The following is a 27,089-nucleotide window of genomic DNA, read 5'->3' as shown; positions in this document are numbered from 1 at the left end:
GGCCCCCGTACCGCAAAAAAAAAAAAAAAAAAAAGAAGACTGTAAAGAAACTTCAAGAATCAAGAATGGGGACTTCCCTGGTGGCACGGTGGTTAAGACTCTGCACTCCCAATGCAGGGCGTCCGGGCTGGATCCCTGGTCAGGGAACTGGATCCCACATGCAAGCCACAACTAAGAGTTTGCATGCCACAACTAAGGAGCCCACCTGCTGCAACTAAGACCTGGCACAACCAAATAAATAAATATTTAAAAAAAAAAGAATTGAGAATGATTTGCTCAGGGTAAATGAAGCAATAATGTTCTAACTTGCCTTCTTGATTCTAATCCTGCCCAGGAGTAGCAAGTACTGAGTAGTTGGTAAGGCTTTAAAACTATGGTGTACAGAATTCCAGGTCCACCTTTGACTAGGTGTGTTACCTTGGCACACAACTTTCCAAGCAAAGGCTAACGATAGTACCTATATCAAAGGGCTGTTATGAGGAGTAAATGAGATGATACATTAAGTTCTTAGTAATAGTACTTTCCACATAAGTGCTTAATAAATGTTAGCTATTATCTTCCATCTACAGTTCATTCTCCATACCACAGCCAAAATATAGGTCACTCCGTTGTTAAAACCGTCCACTGGCTTCCGGTCTCACTTAGAAAAAAAAAAAACCCAAGCTCTTTACCCCTAATTAGAAATTCCAACTTGATCTGGCCCCTGTTTATCACTTAGATCTTCTCTTTGTTTCTTCCCCTCAAGCACAACTCTCCAGACATACTTTCAGACATTCTTTCTGATCTTAAAACACCCTTGCTTGTTTTACTCAGGTATTTGCATTACTTATTCTGCCTAGAAAAAACTTCACAGAAAGACTTGCCATTTGGAAGTCAAATTTAATCTTCTTAGAGAAGCTTTCTCTGACTACCTCTCTAAATTATTGACCCAGTTACTCTCTATACCATTACCCTATTTTCTTTTTTTTTTTCCTATTTTCTAAATGGTACTACTTACCGATATATTTTAAAAATTTCCTTCTCCTACTTGTTTTGTCTCTTCTTACTAGAATATCATTTTCATGAAATCAGTACCTGATACACACGTACTCCATATTCAATTTCTGTCCAATGAATTATATTTCGATGTGTTTTATTTTCCTTTTATAAAATAAAATTAATCTTATAGAATTGAAGTAGTATTTTAGGAAGCACAACACACTAGTCCGTCATTAGTCGGCCTGAGTTCAAATTCAGCTACTACGGCAAACTAGATGTATGTCTCTGGGCGAGTTTCTTAATCCTGGTTCCTCACTTGAAAAATGGGAATGTAATCTATTTCGTAAGGTATTGCAAAAATTAAATCACACAACATAGGTAAAGGCGCTTCAGGACTCAATGAAACTTTTCTAACATTACAAAGAAACCCTAATTGCTCCTTGACAAAGACCTCAACGCGTACCTCTGCACCCACACCTCGGCAGGTGCTGAAGAGTCGCTCTAGCCGCCACCTTCGCCTCTATAGAACGCAGGGGCAGCCGGGAAGGGGGAGCGGGACCCTGAGGCCGGTGCACGCACTTCCGCTCCCGCGTCGCTCGCAGCCAATCGGCCTCTGATGCCCAACCCCCTTCCGCTCTAGGGAAAAACCAGCTCCTAGGCCGTCTTCCGGCGGGAGCTGTGCCGCTCCTTATCATGGTGAGTTGGCCGGGGTTGTGAGGGTTTTTGTCGTGAATGATTCCTCTTATCCTTTCTGATCCTGAAGCGGCCTTGAAATGCCTCAGCCACCCAGAGGTGGGGTCGTTGGAGTTGTGTTCGGGGTCCCCAGGAGGAGCGGCTGGCGTCCGAGAGCGTGCCATCAGAGCTCTGATGCCCCCTCGCTCCCTCAGCCAGTTCCTTTGCTGTTCCGGACCCCGGCCCCGCTCCAGGCCAACCTTTCGGCTCTGGGCGAGTTTATGTCTCTTCCCTGCAATGACATCCTTGATATAGAAATAAAAGTCTTTGCCAGTGTCAGCGACTACAACACCAACAAAAGGTCAGAAAACAAGTCCACAGCAGCAACGACCGTATTAGTGATGCTTACAGTAGTGACGGTAACACTGGTGAAAATAAAGAGGATGGTTAGTAGGGTATTGAGGCTGACGCCCCAGTCTCCAACTTGCCTTTATCGAGTGCGACAGCCGGGTATGGCAGCAGCTTTCAAAAGGCCAAAGACTGGCGAAAGTCAAGGTGTTGATAGTGCCTCTTACTGCAGCTTATATTTTGTGTGCGTTTGTAGATCCCAGTATACCTTATGGCTTTGGGGATGTGGTATTTAAAATTTAGTTAGAGGTGTTAGTCATTTTATTCCTTTAGAAATCACATATATAGCTCTCTGAATTTTATCTAAGGATAAGCAGTTGATTGTGATTTCAGTGTCAAAAGAGGTACACACCATTGTATCAGAAAATTAATGGGGCTCTTATTAATAGCCTGTGTATGACAAAAGGACCACGTTTCTGTGCCCCAGCACTGTCACTCTAAGTTTTTTCCTTGAGTGGATATGGTCGAAAAAATGTCTTATTCACATATTTGAAAATATTTTCTAAATTTCCTGTAATCCTTCCTTTACATGCAGAAAGTGGGTAAAAATTTACTTTTTTTGCTGACCAAATAGTTGTGTTCTCCTTCAGAACATTCACCACTGTGTAGCCAGAGTTAAGTTTCTAAAACTTGACCATGCCACTCCCTTACTTAAAATTCTTCCATTGTTTTTTCCTTTAGCCTGAAAGCTAAAGTCCTGTTGGCAAGCAAAGACATCTGTAGTCTAGCTTCTTACCTTTACAGCCTCTTTTTACACATACTTACATACATAAACCATATTCCAGCTTCGGTGAACAGCTTGCAGATTGTGCTCTAAGAATTAGACCTTTGCACCGAATCCGTATATGCTCTTCTCTCTGCCAGAATTGCTCTCCATTTCCTGTCTTGCCATCCTTATCAGTATAACCCTTAACATGTCCTTTAGTCTCTTTCATGAGCCTTTCTGCCATGTCTAAACATCCTATTAAGTGCCTCCTTTACGCTCCTGTGAGGGTGCTTTTTACCAGTAACATCTGGTGCATTTTACCAGACTATGTTAAAGTTGTGTATTCACTTGTCTTTCTCACTTCCTAGGCTGTAAGCTTTTTGAGAGGAGGACCTATGTATTTACTCTGATATCCCCAGAGCCTTTTGTACAGTGCCTGGCCCAGAGGAAGTTTTCAATAAATATCTGTTTTATAGAACACTGAATAAGTAACCATGGCAGTACATTTTTATGTGTGAAACATTAGTAATAAAGGAAATAGTAGCATTTAAGTTTTATTTTTAAAGTTACCCATTATGTATTATTAATAACATTAAAACATATTTATTAATAACATGCTATGTGCAAAGCATAGTGCTTTCTTAGAATATGTCAAGGAAATATAGCCCTTGTCATTAGTGAAGTTACTAAAAAATTAACTTACCATGCAAAATGACAAGATGAAGGCTAGCCTGTGGTTCATTACAAAGCAAGTGGCATAAAAAACTATAGAGTTTGAATAATCTAATAAGGCTTCATGTAGGAAGTGAACCAGTAAACTGAGTACTTTGTCCCTTACTCCAGTACTCTTAGTCTACTATTCATTACTCTCATTTGGATGAGGAAACAGAGAGGTCAGGTAACTTGCTAAGTGCTTCAGGGCTGTTAGTGCTTGGGTTAGATGAGTCTGGCCTTTTTACTCTAGAATGGTATGGTCATGAGACAAAGAGAACAGCAGTTTAGTTGGAGTTGATTCTTATCTGGAGCAAGAGGAAAAAATGGAAAGAAACTGAGGCTAACTCATTGAAAGCATTGAGTTCCAAGTTGTAAAATTTGGAGTTTATCCTGATAGCAGTGGAGAGCCAATATAATTTTGGAAGGAGTGATGTGAAAATTAGGATTTTTGTGTGTTTTCCCCCACTATCAGAATGGCATCAGAAATGACCCTCTGCCTTTTAGAAACCTTATTGATTGTCTTAACCTGAAACTATTTTTTTAAATATATTTATTTATTTATTTATTCATTTGTTTGCTCTGGGTCTTGGTTGAGGCGTGCAGGATCTTTAGTTGCGGCATGCGAACTTTTAGTTGCAGCATGTGGGATCTAGTTCCTTGATCAGGGATCGAACCCTGGCCCCCAGCATTGGGACCTCGGAGTCTTAGCCACTGGACCACCAGGGAAGTCCTTTAACCTGAAACTTAAAGTAACTGAAATAATTTAAAATGGGCTGAAGTTAGAAGATATTCAAGGATACCAGTATTAAGTAGAATTTATCTTTGGGACCAAAATATCCACACATAATTCTTTAAGACTACAGTATGTTTGTTGACATTAGCATTTATTAACATCTCAGGTGAAAATAGCATACTGTTCCTTTTCAACTGAATTGGTTTAGCAGAGGCTTAGGGTTATACATATACACTGGTCTTTATTTGGATATGAAAATTAGTTGCACCTTTTTCATGATGCTTTATTTTTACATTTTAAAAAATATTTTTTACTTTAACTTTTTATTGTGGAAATTTTCATACATACACAAAAGTAGAGAGAATATAATATAATGAGCCCCCATGTAACCATAACTTGGCCTCGACAGTTATCAACATTTTGCTGTTTTTGTTAATGCCAGATTTCTAGAGCTCAGCCTATTTTCTGCCTTTCCTGAGTCTAAACATAATGCAACTAATGACATGTGAAACTTGAAGAAATGGGATGTTTCATTTTATAACTATTGAGATGTTTCTAGATACTGACTATAGGAAAATCATACTTCTGCTTGAATTGGATCTGAAAGTTTTTCACATTTTTAATCTGTTAACTCCTAGTTCCATTGCTATCTGTGGAGCTTCAGTGTTTGAATCAAATTGGCCAACTTTAATGGGGTAGAAATGTAGTATGGTTGTTACAGTGATTGTGGCCTTTACCATCGAAGAAAATGTTTTGTTAAAATTAAAATCCAAAAATTTAAGTACATGGCACTTAGCAATCAAATTATTATGTATGACCCGTTGAAAATTGTGAAGGATTTTTTTTCCCCTAGAAACAATTACTTTGCTTTTGTAATAACAAAGATTTTCACAGCTTATTTTTCCAGGGTGTTTTTTTGTTTTGTTTTTTGTATTGTATTCCCATCATGAAAATATAGTAAAATTGATCAATTTTTTCCCCTTTACAGCTTCTTGGTTTTATGTCCTATTAAGAAAAATCTTCTCCACATACAAGATTATAAAATTATACATCCATGAGTTTCTTCAATTATTGTTTTTCTTTTTTTTTTTTTTATTTGCGGTATGTGGGCCTCTCACTGTTGTGGCCTCTCCCGTTGCGGAGCACAGGCTCCGGACGCGCAGGCTCAGCGGCCATGGCTCACGGGCGCAGCCGCTCCGCTGCGGCATGTGGGATCTTCCCGGACCGGGGCACGAACCCGTGTCCCCTGCATCGGCAGGCGGACTCTTAACCACTGCGCCACCAGGGAAGCCCTAGTCTGTTGTTTTATATTTTGATTTTTAAATAATGAAAAATTAGAGTGAGTAGTAAGGATCCAACTTTACCTTTTTCCAAATACTATTTATTGAATAACTCATACTTTCTCCCACTGACACTGGATACTACCTTAATCACAGGCTAATTTCCTATGTGTGCTTGAGCTCTCCTTTATGTTAAGGCTTTCTTACATGGTTTCCTGAACTTGAGTGGTAAATCCCACTGTAATCACCACTCAGTCTCTTCTCTCATTGGTAACCCCACTGCCATGACCTTTCTCTGCTAGTACCATACTGTGTACTAGCAGGGACCATGGAAGCTAGCTAGGATTTCAGATACTTTGAATGCCTGAGAGAGAAACTCAGAGGTTTTCCTATAATAATAGTTGCCAAACCTTTCATATATAAAGCTTTAATTAGGTAAATTGTAATAATTTCTTTCCAATAAAGCTATTTGGCAAACTGGTTTTCTGGTTCAAAATTGCCTAATCCATTTAAAAAAAAAAAAAAAGAGTTTGGTCTAGAGCTAAAATGCCTGGGTTTGAATTCCTGCTCAGCCATTACTAAGCATTGTGTGCTTAGACAATTTACTAAAAATTGTTTCCACCACATAGATGATTGTGAGTCTTAAATAGATAAATACATGCAAAGTGTCTAGAATAATTGCCTGGGACATAATGAGCATTCAAGAAATGTTAGTTGTTATTACTATATCGCAGGAATGAAGAAGATTAGATACTTAAATGCTGATTTGTGTACTTTTGTTTGCTTTAAAGGGGACAATTCATCTCTTTAGAAAACCACAAAGATCTTTTTTTGGCAAGTTATTGCAGGAATTTAGACTTGTAGCAGCTGATCGAAGGGTAAGTTATTTTTATTCCTTAACCCTAATTTTAATTATTGCACAAACATAACATTGAAGAAAGGTAATTTTTAAGGCAAATAGAAATCACTCTTGATCCATCACATTGTTTTCATTTTTTTATGTTGGATAAGTAATTTTTAATGTAAAATTACAGAACTTTAGTATACAGTTGTTTTGCCTGGGAGGAAGCTAGGCTTTGGTTAGTTTTTATTCTAATTCTAAAGAATTTTGAAGAAAAATTGTTTGGTGATAGCCTTATGTTGTTAGTTTTTTTAGCAAATTAAGTGGGTGTGGTCTGAAGCCAAGTTTTCTCATTTTTAATGTAAGGCAGAAAAAATGTTATGCTTTGAGACTATAAATAGACAATTGATAGATACCCTTTTTGGTCACCAGTGTAGACCTTCTAGTTATTATTCTGTTGTCATTGTTCTCATTATTGTCTTATACTGTAAGCTCCCTGAGGGCAGTGACTTATGTCTCTTTTGCTCACTTTTTTTTTTTAAACTTCTTTATTGGGGTATAATTGTTTTACAATGTTGTGTTAGTTTCTGCCATATAACAAAGTTAATCAGCTCTACATATACATATATCCCCTCACTTTTTTAATAGAAGTACAAAATAAGCACCCAACAAATATTTGATGAATTTTAAATAATCCTAGCTTCAATGTAACATAATAAGGAGTAGCAATGATATTGACCACGTATTATAATACTAAACTAAAGACTTCTTTTCTTTGTTTTTTACCACTATATCTCCTGTTTCTAAAACCTTGGGATATGGTCAAAACTCATTAATTCTAGTATTTGGAAATATTATCATTTCTGAATGTTAAACTCTAAGAGCCACGGGTAGGAAATTTATCTGCTTCTTTTGTATTTAGTCACGTAGGATGATCTCTTTTTTAAAAAAAAAAAATTATTTATTTATTTGGCTGCGTCAGGTCTTAGTTGTGGCACACAGGATCTTTTATTGCAGCGTGCGGGCTTAGTTGCACCATGGCATGCGGGATCTTAGTTCCCCAACCAGGGCTCTGACCTGAGTCCCCTGCATTGGAAGGTGGATTCTTAACCACTGGACCACCAGGGAAGTCCTTAGGATGATCTCTTGAGGACAGATAGTTATAGCCTTATGATGTTGATGGAAAGCAACTATATTGCAGGAGGAAGCAGCAAGTTCTTTAACAGTACACTTCATTGAAGCATAGTATACCACAGAATAGGTAGTAGGAACAGAACGAGTATAGGAACACCTGAATTGTACAGATAACCTCTATCATAATTTAAATCTTAAGAGGTACACCTGGCTCATCTCTTCATTGCTTTTCCTGTCTTAGTTCTTGGTGATTTCATATTTCATGTGGAAGATCCTTACCTCTCAGTTCCTCACCACAAATAATCTTGTCCTGTATCCCTCCCAACCATCCACTCCTATGATCATACCATAAACCTTATCATTTGTAATAACTATATCCTCCCATTGTCTCAATTTAAGCATTTTACTCATCAGTCACTATCTCTTGCCTTTCCAGTTCACTCCTATTACTAGGGCCTCCAGTCCATTGACTCTGCTATATTTTCACTATTTTTCACCTCTCTTATCCTCATTTACTTACTTATCAATTTAGATTCTCTGGTCCATCATTTTCATTTTCTTGCATATGCCTTCAATTCCTTTGTGCCCCTCTTCTGTCTATCTTACTTCCTTGGCAAATCCTTAACCTCATTAAGTCCACTTTTTTCCTACTCTGTACCTGCATGCAAGCAACTGAATGTAGCCTTAAAAAAAACACAAAACCATGCTGACTGGTCTCACTTTAAATTCATGATCAAGTATGCCATTAATATGTGGCCCATATTGTATGTTCCTAGTTTATTCAGTTTCCAGTTTCCTAAGTGACAGTTTCATACCATTTTCTTTCACTTCTGTCCTCAAACTCCCAAAAGCTTATTCATCCCCACTCTAACCTGTTCATCTTGCTTCCTCTTTCGCTGAGGGAAAAGAAGTAATCAGGAGAAAACTTCCACATCCTGTCATTAGCATATCTACGAACATTCTGCCTTCCCTCCTATTTTGTGAATGAACTGTCTGATCTGCTATATAAGGCCAGTTCTTCCACTGTTGCCTACTCAAAGACAGCATTCCTATAATGGTTCCTTCTGTCTCTTGCATTGTTGTTCCTTCTTGAATCATTCTCCTTCTTCTTGCGTCATAATTACATGCCATATATTCCACTCTCAGCTACAGCTTCCTTTCTCTGCTTCCTCTTATACAAAAGTACGTAGAAGAATTGTCTTTACTCTCTTTGTTCACTTTCTCTTCTGCCTGTTTCTATTAAACAAAACCAGTCTGATTCTAGTCCCCACTTATTCACAGAAACAGCTTTTACAAGGTAACTACTAACTTCTGTGTTACCAAAAGCAATGGTCATCCTCATTTCCCATCTTATTTGATCTTCAGTGGCATTTGACGAAAAACAGTCTCTTCCACCTTAAAGCAGTTTTACTCATTTGGACTCTGAAATGCCACTCTTGATTTTCCTCCTACTTACTTGGTCATTATTTTTAGTCTCCTTTCTTACTTTCCTCTCATCTTTCTGACCTCTTAAGTTTTGGAGTGTCCCAGGGCTTATGGAGCTCTGGCCTCTCTTCTTTACATTCATTCCATTTAGATGACACTTTCATTACCTTATGCTGATGATCCTATATTTATATCTCAGTCCCTATCTTCCTCCCTACCTCCAATTCCTATATATAATGGACTTCTCAACATTTTCACCTGGATATCTAATAGGCATCTCAAATTTAATATGATCAAACCTGAACTTTCATTTTCTGTCACTCCTTCACTACATGGCTCAGGCCAGAAACCTTGGAGTCACTTTTACCGATCTCTTTCAATTGTTTTTTAAATGGAGATTTTTTTTTTTTTTTGCGGTACGTGGGCCTCTCACTGTTGTGGCCTCTCCCGTTACGGAGCACAGGCTCCAGACGTGCAGGCTCAGTGGCCATGGCTCACGGGCCCAGCCGCTCCGCGGCATGTGGGATCTTCCCGGACCGGGGCACGAACCCGTGTCCCCTGCATCGGCAGGCAGACTCTCAACCACTGCGCCACCAGGGAAGCTCAGAATATGACTGTTTTAACACCTTCCTACCACGTTCAAAGCCACCATCATTTCCCACATGGTTTATTGCAATCACATTCTAAATGGTCTTCCTACTTTCATCCTTGCCCCTATGCAGTATATTCTACATAGGGTAGCTGAATGAGCTTTTTAAAATGAAAGCTAAGTCACTTTCCATCTCATCTGGAATACATCCCAATTCTTTTCCTGGCATACATGACACTACTTAATGTAGCCCCAGACTCCCTCTCAGCTGTCTTGTCTAGCTGTCCTCAGCCATTCTTCTATCTCAAAGAATTTGCACTATGGTTCCTGTTTTCTCTTCCAGATATCTGCATGCTTAGCACCTTTGCCTCTTTCTGATTTCTGGTCACATGTCGCCTCATCAAAGGAGTCTTTTCTGACCACCCTATCTAGAAGAGCAGCTCCTCCATGTCTTCCATTTACTGTGTTCTTACTGTATTTTTTCTTCTAGCACTTATCACCACCTGACCTTATATATTTGCTTATTGTCTGTCACCTCACCTGGATTATAAGGTCCATGTTTTGTTCACTGCTGTATCTCCAGTGCCTAGAATAGTGTCTGTTACAAAATAGATACTCAAATATTTGTTGATTAATAGCTTGATTCAGCATTAGAACTGCATGCATTAAATGCTTTATCCTCCCTTTTCTGACTGCTGTTGAATCCCTGTCCTGACTAGACCCCATATCCAGTCATTTCATTAATGTTCTCACTAGTATTTGAGTCCCTTGTCTTGTTAACCTATCATATCAGTTCTCAAGTCTCTAACATCCCTATCTCACTTGCTTTTCTGGTTTTGCTCATGGGTGTAAAGGAAGTTCCACAATGGTGTCTACCATAAATTCATGTTGGTAATTATTGTTCTTCTTTTTGATGATTCAATAGTATATTCACCATAACATCTATTCTGCAGATCCTCTTCTAGATTTAAGTTTCCAGTGCTACTTTATCATATCCCCTAATTTTAGAAAATGGCCTTGCATCTTCCTTTCAGGACTGTTACCTCTGTGTTACATCACTGTCATTTCTTTCTGCCTTACAAGTTCTCTTTCTCTTCCCTTACCTTCTTACCCTTCTCACTTTCTCACGGGTGGTGTTCTTCCTTTCTAGACCTACACCTTTCATCTGTATTGTAAAACCATTCTATCCCATACCATACTTGACCTTAGCAATTACATGTTTAATTTTAACACCTCAAAATAACTACCTTTTCACTAATTTATTTCACCTCTACTTTCAAACAAGCATAGGTCTCCTTTTATAGGGAGAGGAGCAGAACAAAAATAAAAAACAGTTCACTTGATCTCTTCTTCCTTTATTTTTAGAATGCTCTTCCTCCTCCCTCTAAATCCTAGCTATTTCAAGGTGTATCTCAGATCCTCCCTTTTCTGTGAACTTCTAAACTGTGGTAATCTTCTCCTCTTTTGCAGTCCTATTTCATACAATTTACTTGGTAAATAACCAAGTACTGCTCTTTTTTGGTGGGTGGGTGGGTGGGTAGGGTAACTTTATTTTGATGTACCATCAAACTTACAGAAATGTTATGAGTATAAGGAACTCCCTTATACCCTTTATTCAGATTCATCAATTGCTTTACATTTTGCTCCATTTGTTTTTATCATTGTCTTTACATGTTTATAGAGACAAAATTATATTCAAATGTCAGCATATTTTTTCAACTATTTGAGAGTTTGTGTGTCAGAATTTATCTTCTCTAGAATAATTCCCCTTCTAGACTTATTCTTTTAGGCTTATATATTATAATAGTAACTTGTTTGATGATAATTTTGGTAGTTTTAGAAAATGTGGCACTTCAACTTTTTGAAACAAGTTGTGCTTATTCCTTTGAATATTAGAGTATGAATCACAGCAACTTGAATGGACCCAGAGAAGTTTATCAGCATTGTACAAATAAGAATGATTTTCTTTTTCACAGTCCTGGAAGATACTGCTCTTTGGTGCAATAAACTTAACATGTACTGGCTTCCTGCTAATGTGGTGCAATTCCACTAATAGTATAGGTATGTCACTATTCTTATTTTTAGGAGTTAATTATTTCACTTTTATTGTTCTCATTTTATATAAAGGTATGTCTTCCTTTACATAGAATATATTATTCTGAACTATAACTCAAAAGATTTAAATGAGAGAATCTATTCCAAAAGTACCTTGTAAACTATAAAATTTGGTTCAGTTGTTAGGCATTATCATTTAAAATGAGCTTTTTTAAAAAAAATCTTTAAATCTATTTGAAAAACTAAGATTTCTTTTTATTTTTTAATTGAGGTATTGATTTACATTATTATATTAGCTTCAGGTGTACAGCATAGTGATTCAGTATTTTTATAGATTATACTCCACTAAAAATTATTGCAAAATAATGGCTATAATTCCCTGTGCTGTACAATTGATCCTTGTTGCTTATCTATTTTATACATAGTAGTTTGTATATGTTAATCTCTTACCCTTATCTTGCCCCTTTCCCACTGGTAACTAGTTTGTTTTCTATACCTGTGAGTCTGTTTTATAAATAGTGCTGCTGTGAACATTGGGGTGCATGTATCTTTTTTGTGAGATTTCTTTTTAATGTGACAGATTAGTTCTTCAATTTATGTAGTGTATAAATAAAATTTTATGATTTATTGAGTTTTCCTTGAAAAGGGAAATCTAATATTTTTCTTGTGTCATGACTCTTATGTTTTTATTTACCATTATTTTCATCCTGCTATTTTAAAAATACATTTAAAATAGTACTCTGATGACAGAAGGAGGCAAAAAATTGATCTCAGGGCTTTTGAGTATATACTGCTTCATTTTTTCCTGATGGAGAAATCAGGTTCTAAAGTAAGCTTTTGTATTAACCAACTTTGGCTACATGTATTAGTCAAATTTACTAGATAATTGCCAACATATGAGATTAATCAGTGACTCATGTTTTTTGGTGATGGATGTCCCTGTTATGAACAATTTTGGTGATTTGCTGTATTTCCTAACAATGGATTCAGTAACATTTTAATCAGTCTTTTCGTTGTTTTGCAGCTTTAACTGCCTATACTTACCTGACCATTTTTGATCTTTTTAGGTAAGTTTTAAAAACGCTCCTTAATGTTTTTACTTCCTTCCTTCCTTCCTTCCTTACCTACTTACTTATTTATTTATGGCTGTGTTGGGTCTTCACTGCTATGCGCGGGCTTTCTCTAGTTGCGTCAAGTGGGAGCTACTCTTCTTTGTGGTGCGCGGGCTTCTCACTGCAGTGGCTTCTCTTGTTGCAGAGCACCGGCTCTAGGCATGAGGGCTTCAGTAGTTGTGGCATGCGGGCTTAGTTGCTCCATGGCATGTGGGATCCTCCCAGACCAGGGATCGAACCTGTGTCCCCTGCATTGGCAGGCAGATTCTTAACCAGTGCGCCACCAGGGAAGTCCCCTCCTTAGTGTTGTGGTTTTTTTTTTAATTAATTAATTAATTTATTTATTTATTTTTAGCTGCACTGGGTCTTCGTTGCTGTGTGCAGTCTTTCTCTAGTTGCGGCAAGCAGGGGCTACTCTTTGTTGTAGTGTGTGGGCTCTCATTGCAGTGGCTTTTCTTGTTGCAGAGCACAGGCTCTAGGTGCACGGGCTTCAGTAGTTGTGGAATGAGGGCTCAGTAGTTGTGGCTTGCGGACTCTAGTGGGCTTTAGAGCGCAGGCTCAGTAGTTGTGGCACATGGGCATAGTTGCTCCGTGGCATGTGGGATCTTCCTGGACCAGGGCTCAAACCCATGTCCCCTGCATTGGCAGGCGAATTCTTAACCACTGTGCCACCAGGGAAGACCCTTCTTAATGTTTTGAAGCTAATAAGGAACTTGTTATCAACTATATATACTTCATTTGAAAAACAGAAAAGAGACCTCCAGAAGGCTTCCCCAGTGTTTTACTCCTGACCTTGATTGGTGGTTAAATGGGTGTTTTTTTTCTATTTGTTAAAATGTACATATGTGCTTTATGCACATTTCTGTGTAAATGTCCTATTTTGAATAAAACGATAAAATTAAACTAAAAAAAAGTTTGTTGCACTGAATTTATGAAGTTTTCTTTACTTAAAGGAAAGTTATCTGTGAAATAAGTACAATTATCAACATGGACCATATGTACAAATAATAATTAGAAGATATGCTGGAAAAAAATACCCCATTTATATAGCAACAGAAAAGATAATACCCAGACTTTAGGTCAGGTGCCTACCTGTAGATGAGTCAGCTGTGACCAAGGAGCAGGAACATGTAAGAACATGCTAGTTCCCACTGTAACCATGTGGGTGGGAAAAGAAATGAGGGATGTTAATAACTGCAAAGTATATATGTAATTGTGAGCTAGAGAGACAACCTATTGGCTCCTGCTTTGGAGACCTTTCATATTTCCAAATAAAGGTTGCAGAATGCTTAGACCATATGTCTCCAAGATCCGTGCCATAGAAGTATGTTATAGGGATGTCTTTTTCATCAGTCACGTAACTAAATCTTCTTGATTGGTCTAAAACAGATAGTTATTACCTGAATTTCACACTGTAGTAAGTTCTTTTAGAGTGAATCTCCACTATACTTAGAAAGTAACCATAACTTTATCCCATCCAGAATGTTGTCAAGGTGTTATTAATATTTAGTTTAACTTTTAACAGAGATTAAATAAAGTTTATCAAAGTTAAAATGTATTGTATATGCCTAAAATCAAGTAAATTGCACTTATTATTACTGTGTCATTTTTTGCAGGCTCAGTTATGGAAACCATTTAGGGTGGATAACTTTCTGAGTAGAGAAATTATGGGTTTAGGTTCTGTTCTATTATTAGTGTCTTAATGGTATATCATAACTTCTTTCAGTTTCTCCCCATGTTAAAACTCACATTAGGGTGCTTATTGTGATTAGATTATAAATTATTAGAATAACTTGTTGTTAGTTTAGTCTGCAAACACTATTAACTTTTAGCAATTTAGGTATTCTGAAAGCTAAATTTCTTTCTGTAAGTCCTCTAGTTCTAGTTCTAATGCTAAACTTATTTTCCTTTTTACTTAGTTTAATGACATGTTTAATAAGTTACTGGGTAATGATGAGGAAACCTAGCCCTGCCTATTCATTTGGGTAAGTTCAAATTATTTTATTTTCTGCTTACTTATTGCTATTAAAGTAGTAGTTATACCAGGCAGTAAAGAGCTAGCTAGAGTACTTGTAGAAAATAAATGCTGCCTGTTTAGTGGAATAGTGATCAGATAGTGAAAGTAGATAAAAAAGCATCTTCCAAGAGGATTCTAGATAAGGAACATGAATGTTTAAATTTAAATCATATTAAAGTAAAATGTTCACATTAGTTTTTTTTCTATTTTATAAAACAAATCTTACATAAATTGTTCATTTTAAGTTCTTTAATATTTTGGTAATCTCTTATTTCAGTTAGAGAAAGTACAAAGGATTTTCATGTATGTATCTTCTAGATGTTAAAGTAAGTGGGATATAGTTTAACATTAATGCAGCAGTAGAGATGTATGTTTATCTTAAGACTGGATTTGTGACAGCAATGAACTGACAAAGATTTTGAGATTTCTGTTTCTATAGTTTAGAAATTACTGAAAGTTAGAAAATAATCTTTTATATCAGAGTATTTTTTAAAATATGTTAGAAAAAAATGAGTTCCTTTCAGATTCAAGGAAACAACTTGAAAGAAGAATTTAACTTTGGTGAAGAAACTCTTGGACAAAACGTACCTTTCTTCTCCACCATACCATTTATTGGGATTATATTCTTTTGAACAAAATCAGGTTTTATTTACTTAAATAATGGGACAAAGTAAACATGAAATTTTAGTGCAAAATGAAGATATTTATAAGTGTCACTGAAATTTGATAGAGTTGGATTGATATGATAATCATTTGTAAAGGCCTTTGGTTGTAAGTGACAGAAATCCATCTCAAACTAGTTTGGGGGAAAAATGTTAATTTACATAACCAAAGTGTGGGAAGACTGAGGTAAACTGGTATAGGGACTAGAACACTCAGGACATTGTCTTTCTCTTACCTCAAAAGGCCTGCTTTTCTCTGCATGTCAGGTTCAGTTTCTCAGACCACTTTTCTCCACTATCCTTGAATGATAACTTGTAGCAAAACTTTGAACCTTCTCACCTTCATCCTTGAGACGAAAGGATTCCCCAGCTCTAGTTCAGAAAATAGTGCTATTGAGCTATAGCAAATAGAGCTATTGGTTGGTCCACCTTGGTATAGATGTTAGTCTCCTGTGGCCAAGAGACAAGGTCACATAAGGACAAGACAGCTCCCATTTTGGCCTAGTTGCTTAGAGTGAATAGGAAAAGAGAGGAGCAATCAAATATAATTGCAGTCAGTCACATAGCTTGAAGTATCATCTATATTTAATAATTCCAAAATTCAGTTCTCCAGCACTGAGATTTATCTCATGTCATGTTACCTTCGTGCCAGGTTCACATGGATGTCTAATTCATGTCTTAATTTCAAGCTAGGATTCTTGTTTTCTTCCCCCAAAATCTGTTCCTCTGCAGATTTTCACATCTTAGCAAATACACCACCACTCAGTTGCTCAAGCAAAATCCTTGATTATTCTCTCATCACCTACATTTATCCATGAGCAGGTTATGTCAAGATAACTTACAGACACATCCAGAATCTGTCCTTGCCCCCGTTTCTATCTCCACTACTACCATCCTAACCAAACTACCTTCATTTCTTGCCTTAACCAATGTCTTGCATCCTAAATGGTCCCCATGGTTCTGCTTTTACCCCCCTTCAGTCCATTCTCCATATAGAAACCAGTGTTTTTTGGGTTTTTTCTTCAATGTTTTTTGTCTTTTTAAGCCTAAATCATGCTATCATTCTACTTCTTAAAACCATCCAGTTGTTTCCTGTCATACTTAGAATAAAATCCTGACCCCTTTCCTCGTTTACAAAGGCCTTATATGATTTAGACCCAGCCTACTTCTTTTCAAGTTACCACTCTCATGCCCTCTATACCACACTGTCTTTCTTTCCGTAATTTGAACACAACTTATTCCTGCTTTAGGAATAAAGCAGGAATAGAGTTTATACAAACTCTTCTATCTCCTGGAAATGCTCTTCACTTGATTCTTATGAGATAAGCCCAGTTTTGTTATTCCAATCTTAATGTCACTAAATGCTAATGTCATAAGTGACTGGGCCCAATCTAAAATGGATTCTAAAATAGATCACCTAGTTAGCTTCTTGTCGCATCAGACTGCTATAATTCTCTGTATAGAACTTATCAGAACTTATAAATTAATTTTTTTAAATTTATTTATTTAATTAATTTATTTTTGGCCATGTTGGGTCTTCGTTGCTGTGCGCGGGTTTTCTTTAGTTGCAGTGAGTGGGAGCTACTCTTCGTTGCGGTGTGTGGGCTTCTCATTGCGGTGGCTTCTCTTGTTGTGGAGCACGGGCTCTAGGCACACGGGCTTCAGTATTTGTGGCCTTATGGGCTCTAGAGCACAGGCTCAGTAGTTGTGGCGCACGGGCTTAGTTGTTCCACGGCATGTGGGTTGTGGTGTTCGGGCTTGGTTGTCCCGCGGTATGCGGGATCTTCCCGGACCAGGGCTCAAACCTGTGTCCCCTGCATTGGCTGGCGGATTCTTAACCACTGCGCCACCAGGGAAGCGCAGTTAATTGTTTTTTTTTTTTTTGTCTTCCCCTTTAAAATATAAATTTCTTGGTAGCAGGGACTGTAGCTTGTTCTGTCTTATATCCTTGTGCAGTTTAATGAATTTTAACAAATAAATATACTTGGATAACTACTATCTAGATCATGATATAAAGCATTACAAGTTCCCCCAAAGCCTCCTTTAATGACTTAATGTTAAGTCAGAGTCAAACCCTGAGAAAAGTAACTAGTATTCTGATTGCTGTCATTGCAGATTCTTGTTGCCTGTTTTTGAAGTCATATAAATGGGATACAATATATATATCATCATATAGCAGTAGATCATTCTTGTTCATTGCTCTGATATTCCATTATGTGAATATATCAAAATTTGTTTATATGTTCAGCTATTGAAAGGAATTTAGTTAATTTTTTTTAAAATTTTTTTTTGGCGGCACATGGGCCTCTCACTGTTGTGGCCTCTCCCGTTGCAGAGCACAGGCTCCGGACGTGCAGGCCCAGCGGCCATGGCTCACGGGCCCAGCCGCTCCGCGGCATGTGGGATCTTCCCGGACCGGAGCACGAACCCGTGTGCCCTGCGTCGGCAGGCAGACTCCCAACCACTGCGCCACCAGGGAAGCCCTAGTTAATTTTTAGCTTTTAGCTATTATAAATAAAACTACTTATGAACATTCTTGTACATTTCTTTTGGTATACATGTGTGCTCATTTATGTTGGGCATATGTCTTTGAAATTACTCAGTCATAGGATTTGCATATATTCATCATTAGAAGATAGGATAATACCGAACAGTTTTCCAGAGTGGTTTTACCAGTTTAACATTTCCACTGACAGTATATGAGAGTTCTAGTTGCTTCATGTCCTCACCAACTGTTGGTATTGCCTTTTTTTTTTAAAACCATTCTAGGGTGTGCAGTGGCATCTCATTGAGGCTTAAGTTATTTTCCTGATGAGTATTTGAGCACTTTTTCTTATGTTTATTAACCATTTCAGATTACCCGTTTTGTTAAATGCTTGCTGAAGTGTTTTATGCATTTTTAGATTGGGTTGCCTGTTTTTTCTTATTGATCTATATAGGAGTTCTTTATACATAAATATATTCTCTCACTCCCATTTCTCTTTCATTCTCTTAAAGTTATTTTCTGATGAGTGCAAAGTTCTTAATTTCAATGATAAATTCAATTTATCAGTCTTTTCCTTTATGGTTAATACTTTTTGTGTACTTGTCAAGAAATCTTGGCCAGAATAAAGATATTCTACCCTGTTATTAGAAGTTTTACAGTTTGACCTTCCACATTTAGGCTTACAATCAAACGAATTGATTTTGGGGTTCTTTTAGGATTTTTTTTTTTTTTTTTTTTTTTTTTTGCGGTAGGTGGGCCTCTCCCACTGTTGTGGCCTCTCCCGTTGCGGAGCACAGGCTCCGGACGCGCAGGCTCAGCGGCCATGGCTCACGGGCCCAGCCGCTCCGCGGCACTTGGGATCTTCCCAGACCGGGACACGAACCTGTGTCCCCTGCATCGGCAGGTGGACTCTCAACCACTGCGCCACCAGGGAAGCCCTAGGATTTTTTTTTTATTAATTCATTTTATTTATTTTTGGCTGTGTTGGGTCTTTGTCGCTGCACGCAGGCTTTCTCTAGTTGCAGCAAGCGGGGTCTACTCTTCGTTGCAGTGCGCAGGCTTCTCATTGCGGTGGCTTCTCCTGTTGTGGGGCACAGGCTCCAGGCACGCAGGCTTCAGTAGTTGTGGTGCAATGGCTCAGTAGTTGTGGCTCACGGGCTCTAGAGCGCAGGCTCAGTAGTTGTGGTGTTCGGGCTTGGTTGTCCCGCGGTATGCGGGATCTTCCCGGACCAGGGCTCAAACCTGTGTCTCCTGTATTGGCAGGCGGATTCTTAACCACTGAGCCACCAGGGAAGCCCTGGAATTGATTTTTGTGTATGGGTTGAGGTAAAGGTCAAGGCACATTTGTTTCTATATAGCTATTCAGTTTGATAAAACATTATTTATTGAAAAAAAAATTCTTTATTGCGTTTATGTGCTACTTTTTTATTACTCAGGTGACTGTGTATGTGTTTGTTTCTGGATTCTCTTTTCTCTTCTATTTGGTATATTTGTCTATCCTTGAATTAGTTCCATACTGTGTCAATTACTGTAGTTTTGAAATCTTGGTTATCTGGTAGTGTAAATCTTCCAGCTTTGTTCTTTTTCAGATTGTCTTTGCTTTCCTACACCATTTGCATTTCAATACGCACTTTAGTATCAACTTATCAATTACCACAAATAATGTTGCTACATTTACATACCGTTTTTTTCATACTCTCCTATAACGCACTTTTCTTCATTTCCATCCTTCCATGTCAGTAAATACATTTTTCTTATATTTGTAATGATGTGTAATGGTCTGTTGTTGATTCCAACATTTTTCTATTATAAATAGCAATGTGATGAACATCCTTTATTATTTTATTATCTCCTGAATATTCTGAATTCTGTACCACCTAAAATTAAATCAGCTCATTAGAGGGAAAAAACAACTAATGTGATGAACATTGTTAATTATTTTATTATCGTTTCTGAAGATAATTATTTCCTTGAGAAATTTTAAGCATATATACTTACAGGTGTTGAATGCCATTAAACTATGTGCAGTGGGAGAAACTAAGATAAATAAGACAACAGCCCTTGGCCTCCAGCTGATAGCTTAGGGATTATAAGACATATTCAGTTAAACTGCAATTGTGTGTAGATAGGAGAGGCAGTGTAGTAGTGGTTAAAATCATGAACTCTAGAGCCAGAGTGTCTGAGTTTGAAAACCTGACTCCTTCACTTGCAAGCCGTATGACTCTAAACAGTTACTTTTCCTCTTTGGGGTTCAGGTTCCTTATCTCTTTAAAAAAAAAAGTGAATAAACTAACCCTCATAAGGATTTAGATGAGGTAATATGTTAAACACTTCGACCAGTGTCTGACACAAGATGGGTCAATTAAGTGCTGTTATTATAATAATGGTTATTTCTAGAAAATAAAAGCCCTAAGGAATATATGTTGTACAAATAGGCACTCTTTAAAATCTGTGATGTTCATTGTTTATTATCATTTTAGAAACTGTAGTCCTTTTTAACAGCATTTGGATTCTGGTAGGCACATGTATAGTGAGTGAATGAATGTATTCTAGAGATAACTAGTTTGTGAATTGAAAGAATTAGGCTGATTTACTTAATTTTCCAATTTCAGATTTGAAAGATTAGAAGTCCTGGCTGTATTTGCGTCCACAGTCTTGGCACAATTGGGAGCTCTCTTTATATTAAAAGAAAGGTACATTTGTATACAATGTTAGTGTCACTGCAAATTCTACCTATGCCACCTTTGGGAATATGAAAGAATCCAGTGAGACACGTCGGGTTGGAAGGGTATACAAATAAAATGAGCAGTGCTGGAGTTTTGATAGTACAGTTTCTTCATGTTTCAGACTTTTCTCCCTTCTTTTCACCCTTCTTTTATTACCTTCTTTGATGCTACTAAATTTAGTCATAGGTGTGAATGAAAGGAAAGGATTCACACAGACATGTTTTAATGCTTAGTACAAACCCATTGAAACAGGTTCAGTAGAGAAAGATTGAATTACACCTTGAGGATAATTTGTGGGTCTGCTTGTCTCATGACTACTAATAATCAACAGTTGGTTATCATATTAAAAAAGTTTTGTGAATTTATTAGATTAATTATATATTTAATAAAGTCTTATAATTTTATAATTTGTAGGACTTATTTAATACATTATTTCCTTCTTTTAGTGCAGAACGCTTTTTGGAGCAGCCTGAGATACACACGTGAGATTCTGCTTTTGACATAACATATAATTTACTATTGAGTTTGATTCCCAGTTATTAATTGATATGTTATTAAATAGTGGTTACTTTGGCCAATATCAGAGTTCAGAGTGTGGTAATATATATTTCATTGATACTTCACAAGCAAAATCCCCAAATCCCAAGACTCCCTCTTTTCACCCCTAACTGTTCCCAAGCCCTTAAATTTTTATACTGAACAGGAAGGCCTTTTGGGGTCCCTCAGTATTTCTAGGCCCAGGTCAATATCCTAAGCCAGCCCCATCTGGTCTTCTGTAATTTAAGATTGGATCCTCCAAGTCTTTTAGTAGCAGCTGTAGAAAAGATGGAATTGCTATTATTTACAACATAGTGGCCAACTATGTGGACTTTACCTATTCTGATCAGTTTAATTCAGGACAGTCTGACCCGGCCAGTGGACTGTAAACCAAATACCATTAGCATTTCTAAAAATTTATAACAGCAATTACCTGTAAGAAGATACTGTTAATGCTGAGTCTTTTTTTTTTTTTTGTCCTGTGTAAGGTGGAACAACAGTAGACAGGACATTGGTCATGGGGCTAGAACCAAGTTCAGATTCTGGCTCTGCAAATACTAAACCATTGAAGCAGACCACTCTGCCTTCCCATCTCTTAGTCTCTCTACATGCTGAAATTATGTATTGACATTACCAAGAAAAGAATAATCATGAATGTTGTTTTTTTCAGGGGAAGATTATTAGTTGGTACTTTTGTGGCTCTTTCTTTCAACCTGTTCACAATGCTTTCTATTCGGAATAAACCTTTTGCTTATGTCTCTGAAGGTATGTTTTTATTTACCATTAATAAAAAACCAATTAATCTCTCATAAAAACAGGTCTTTTGTTTGTTTCATTAATTCATAGGTCAATGAGAAAGTATATCCTGAAGAGAAGAGAGGGCTACCCCAAAGGTCCTCAAGTCTTTCTCTGAGCAAAAAATTATGGAACAGAATCTAATTATTACAAGCTTTAAAATAACATATTACTTAAAAACAGGCAAAACTGATTTATGTATTAAATTACATGCAGTAAAAAATTACATTTACCAAATAACATGAATGAGATTTTACATGTATAACCTGCCTAAGAAAAGTTTATTGCAAGCATTTTTTTTTAATTGCAAGCATTTTAGAAGCATCAGTGTACATAGACTAGTTGCTATGCTCATTGCAAATAATTGTATTTTGTTAATTAGATAAGTTCCCAGGAACTTCTCTTGGGCAATGGTGGGTAGGCATATATTTGAAAGTAGCAAAACTTTATTCCTTTTGATATATTCTTTTATTTTCAAGTCTTTAAAAATTCAGATAGACTTTTCACTCCAGTGGTCTAAATTATTGGCATTTTTCAATAATTTCAGTGTTTTGGAATCCCACTAACCTACAAAGGGTTAACCACTGATGGATGGAGAAGTGAGGTAAAAACAAAAGTGGGCTGTGTACACAGACCCACACACCTGTACTTTGAAGCAAATATAGGTGAGGGTCTTTTTAGGTCTCACTGACTTGAATACCAAGATAACCAAGGGAAGAAAGCTTTCAGAAATACCCATTCAGGTTTAAACAACTTCCTGAGTGTTACAAAGTATGAGTTGTATTTGTATGAGTTAGAGTTTAAGAATTACTGCATGAACTAGAAAATTAAATAATGATATTTGTGATGACCAGAATTTTTTAGAAAAAACTTTATTAGAATAGTATAGTGCTCACCCTAGAAATTCTAAGAAGGTACAGAGGTTTAGAAACTGTATCTCTCTGTGAAGATCAGAAAGATACAAGAAGGAAACAGTATTGATAATCTCATGACTCAGAGATAACATCTGTTAACATTTCTATTTTGTTCCTTTAATTTTTTTCCTATGCACATGTATATATTTTTTTACATATTTAGAATTGTATCAATTAACAATTTTATGTTTAGCTTTTTTCAGTTAACATTATGTCTTGAGTATTGCCTGTCATTAAATACTCTTTGAAAAAATGATTTTTGAAGGCTTGCATAATATTTTGTCATGAATATTTTTAAACAGTCTATTGTTATATAGAATAATATATAACCTTTTACAAATAATGCTATAACCACCCTTTTTTGTTTGTTTTTTTGTTTGCGATACGCGGGCCTCTCACTGTTGTGGCCTCTCCCGTTGCAGAGCACAGGCTCTGGACGCGCAGGCTCAGCGGCCATGGCTCATGGGCCCAGCCGCTCTGCGGCATGTGGGATCTTCCCGGACCGGGGCACGAACCCGTGTCCCCTGCATCAGCAGGCAGACTCTCAACCACTGCGCCACCAGGGCAGCCCCACCCTTTTTTGTACCAAATTTCTTGTATGCATTTCAACTTCTTCTTCCCAAAGAAGAAATTATAAATGGGTTAATAACACACTGTTTTGGGCTTCCCTGGTGGCTCAGTGGTCGAGAGTCCACCTACCGATGCAGGGGACACAGGTTTGTGGCCCGGTCCGGGAAGATCCCACATGCCACGGAGCGGCTAGGCCTGCACGTCCAGAGCCTGTGCTCCACAACGGGAGAGGCCACAACAGTGAGAGGCCCACGTACTGCAAAAAAAAAAAAAACACTATTTTTTTAAGTCTTTGATGTATATTGCCAAATTTATTTCTAGAAAGATCATCTAGTTTGTATTTTTATTAGCTGGAAATGAAAGTTCACAGAAACATCAAAATTTATTATACAACATTAGTTGAAATTTAAGTGGAAAATAATATTGAGCACTTTCTATCTGCCAGGCACCATGATAAATGCTTTACATAGAACCCGTTTAATTCTTCCTATAACCATAGGTAAATCATTTTATTGATATTATCCCCATTTTACACTGAGGCCCTGAGAGATTGTCACTTGTCTCAGGCTACACATCTAGTTAAGGGCAGAGCTGGGGTTGAAGCCAGGTATTCTGGCATCAGAGTCTGCTCTTAAACTGCTGTACCAGGCTACTTTTTATATGGTTTGCCGATCTTTTTTACATCATGGTACACATTAAAAAATGAGAATTTCTGTAGCACCCTGGGATAAATGTAAGAGGATGCTTGAGCCTGGAGGCTACTTGTCCAGGAACAGTAACTGACAGGCATCTGTCAGTTGTAGCCAGGTTCCCACCTGGCCTTTCTGAGAGCTGAGCGAGTTAGTAATCGGTGTACCTGCAACCCATTCTCAGCACACTGGTTAGGAAGCTTCGCTTTACACTATAATAAGCCTTTAAAACTTCAAATTAATAGTAGCAATGAAATACGTTAAGTTCATTTATTCCTTCAGGTCAGCTGTATATTGCAGTTGAAACTGCTTTTCATTTAGTATCCTAAAGGCATAAAAGAGAAAAAAGTTCTAGATTTGAGGAATAACGTGATCTTTTGTAATGTTATACAGTCATGACCGAACTTATTTAAGAATCAAGTATTTCTGGTAATGGTTTATTCTATATACATAATTTAAGTATTTTCTTTTTAAAGCTGCTAGTACGAGTTGGCTTCAAGAGCATGTTGCAGATCTTAGTCGAAGGTAAGATTTTATGGGATTTCATGATATACATAATGTTAAAGGAATGCCCAAGAAATGCATCTGTCTCAGCATTATTATTGCTGAGGTTACTACATGAATCTCACAGATCAGATTCTTATTCTCCCTTTACTTTTTCTTACTTTTTAATTGGTGATAGAAAAGAGACCTTTACGAGTGAGAGTTTTGTTCCCAAATTCTCCTTGCTTTCTTTAAAAGATATATGATACTAAAATACAAGTCATCTTTTATATGACTTTCATCAGTATTACGTAAGTTCTACTAATGAATACTCTTTATATTTGTTTTTTCATAGCTTGTGTGGAATTATTCCAGGACTTAGCAGTATCTTCCTTCCCCGAATGAATCCATTTGTTTTGATTGATCTTGCTGGAGCATTTGCTCTTTGTATTACTTATATGCTAATTGAAATTAAGTAAGTATTTTTTTATTGCTATCAAGTGTGTTTTGATTCCTGGGGCATCAGTAGGATGGCTAGGGATTAAGCTTATAGCATGTTTGCTTGTGACCTGTGCAACTTTGGTCAAGTCTTGTCCTCAAGTGTCTTCATCTGAAAAATTATAGGGGTTGGATTCAATAAGAAATTTTCACCACAGTCTATAATGCAGGCTGGAAAACTGTTTAAATTCCTTACTGCTGACCTGATGAGTGAAACTGAGAAGAGGAGGGTAAAAGAGAGATGAATCACAGCAACTGTTGCTGAGCGAGGGAAGAGAGGAAGTAGATGTGAATCAACTTTAAAAAAAGCAAGTCTATTAGGAAAGAGACTTTAGCAGCCTTAAGCTTAATTTTATGATGTGATTCGGTGACTCCCTGCCATTTTGCATACTCTCCTAGCATATCACATACAATTATGTTTTTATTTACTACCTCTACGTGATTCCTACATTTTTATTTCTAGCCCAGATCTCTACTGAATTCCAAATAGCATATCTTCTGTTCATGTCCACCTCAACTGAACCTATTTCCCCCCATCCCCAAAACTACTTTTTCTTGTACTTTGTGTCTCAGTGAATGCTACTACAGTCTATTCGTTTGCATTCTGCTTTTAAATTGTGTTAAAACATACATAAAATAAAATTTACCATTTTAACCATTTCCAAGCATACAGTTCAGTACTTTCACAGGCATTTAGTGCATTCAGTTTGTTGTGCAATCATCATCACGATCCACCACCAGAACTTTTTCATCTTCCCTAACTGAAACTGTACCCATTAAATAATTACTACCCATTCTGCCTCCCCCCAGCCTCTGGCAACCACTATCCTACTTTCTGTCTCTGTGAATCTGACTACTCTAACTACTTCATATAAATGAAATTATACATATTTGTCCTTTTGTGTCTGGCTTATTTCACTTAGCATAATGCCCTCAAGGTCCATCCATGTCACAAATGGCAGGATTTCCTTCTTATGGCTGACTAATATTCCATTGTGTATATATTTATGTACGTATATGCCCCAGTTTCTTTATCCATTTATCTGTCAACAGAAACGTAAGTTGTTTCCATGTCTTGGCTGTTGTAAACAATAGTCTTGTCACCTACTCTTGTTTAATCTTTCTTTTTAATATTATCTTACCCTTCTTCCCATTCTTTTTCCTAAATCGAGGCCGGTATGATCATTTCCTTGGCCTAATTAGAATAGTCTTCTGATCTTATAATTTTTATTCTCACACATCTTTAGTTATCTGCTATTTTGCTACTGATGTGATCATTAAAAGTTGCAAATTGGAACATAATATTTTCCTGTTTCAAAATTCTCTTTTGGATACTTAAAATAATTAAAAGTTGTTAACACAGTGAAGCTTCTACCAACCTTACTAGCCATCCATCTATCTATAAATACTTAACTGTTGATAGTTTCATTGCTGCATCAGGATTTTCATGCCCTTGCACATGCTGCTTTCACTGTCTACAGTATCTTGCTCGCATCATCTTGCTCATCTTGAAGGCTCAGCTCAGATGTCACCTCTTTTTTTTTTTTTTTTTCTTTTTTTTGCTCCCAGAACGTCCCCGACCAGGGATCGATCCTGCACGCCCCTCAGTGGAAGCGCAGAGTCTTAACCACTGGACCACCAGGGAAACCCCTGTCACCTCTTTATATTTAGCGTTTCTGCATTATCCCTACCCCAGTAGGCTTGCCACTCACTCCTTTGTGCATCCATGATACCCTGTAGGACTTCTCCTTTGTACCCAAAGTCCTTTATTATATTTTTCACATGTATGTCTCCTGCTGTTTCAAAGCCATGTCTTTGCTCATGTTTCTATTCCCAATATATGGGAAAAAGTAAAAAAGAGTACATGATCAGCTTTGTAACCATTGGCATTTTGGTCTGTATTGTTAATAGAACAGTGAACTACTGATGAGATGTTGCACTTCAGTCACAATGTTGCTATAACAAATTCCTGGAGAATCTCACCTTGTGAAATTCCTGGGGAATTTGAAAACTTTTAATAGTAATTATTGGAGTTATCGTTTACAGCAAAATTGATAGAATCACTG

At 37.3% G+C, this 27,089-nt stretch overlaps 1 protein-coding gene across 3 annotated transcripts in view; it reads left to right on the top strand.

The window, feature by feature from the left end:
* The first annotated feature begins 1,623 nt into the window (after positions 1-1,623).
* SLC30A6 (solute carrier family 30 member 6) overlaps positions 1,624-27,089 on the top strand; it is a 44,013-nt gene continuing 18,547 nt past the window's right edge. Inside the window, exons 1-10 of one of the 3 annotated variants that reach the window (XM_007450955.1) lie at positions 1,624-1,674; positions 6,283-6,369; positions 11,457-11,541; positions 12,560-12,602; positions 14,567-14,632; positions 20,424-20,504; positions 20,984-21,019; positions 21,745-21,839; positions 24,519-24,567; positions 24,881-25,000. In XM_007450955.1, coding sequence (XP_007451017.1) covers positions 1,672-1,674; positions 6,283-6,369; positions 11,457-11,541; positions 12,560-12,602; positions 14,567-14,632; positions 20,424-20,504; positions 20,984-21,019; positions 21,745-21,839; positions 24,519-24,567; positions 24,881-25,000 — 665 coding nt within the window. In that variant the 5' untranslated portion in view covers positions 1,624-1,671. The remainder of the gene's footprint in view (positions 1,675-6,282; positions 6,370-11,456; positions 11,542-12,559; positions 12,603-14,566; positions 14,633-20,423; positions 20,505-20,983; positions 21,020-21,744; positions 21,840-24,518; positions 24,568-24,880; positions 25,001-27,089) is intronic. The other 2 variants (XM_007450956.1, XM_007450957.1) reach the window with 2 other exon arrangements.

The sequence above is a fragment of the Lipotes vexillifer genome, unplaced genomic scaffold (assembly GCF_000442215.2).
Source record: "Lipotes vexillifer unplaced genomic scaffold, Lipotes_vexillifer_v1.1 scaffold776, whole genome shotgun sequence".
NCBI lineage: Eukaryota > Metazoa > Chordata > Mammalia > Artiodactyla > Lipotidae > Lipotes > Lipotes vexillifer.
The sequence above is the reverse complement of the archived record's forward strand: the minus strand, read 5'-3'. Positions and strand labels throughout refer to the sequence as shown.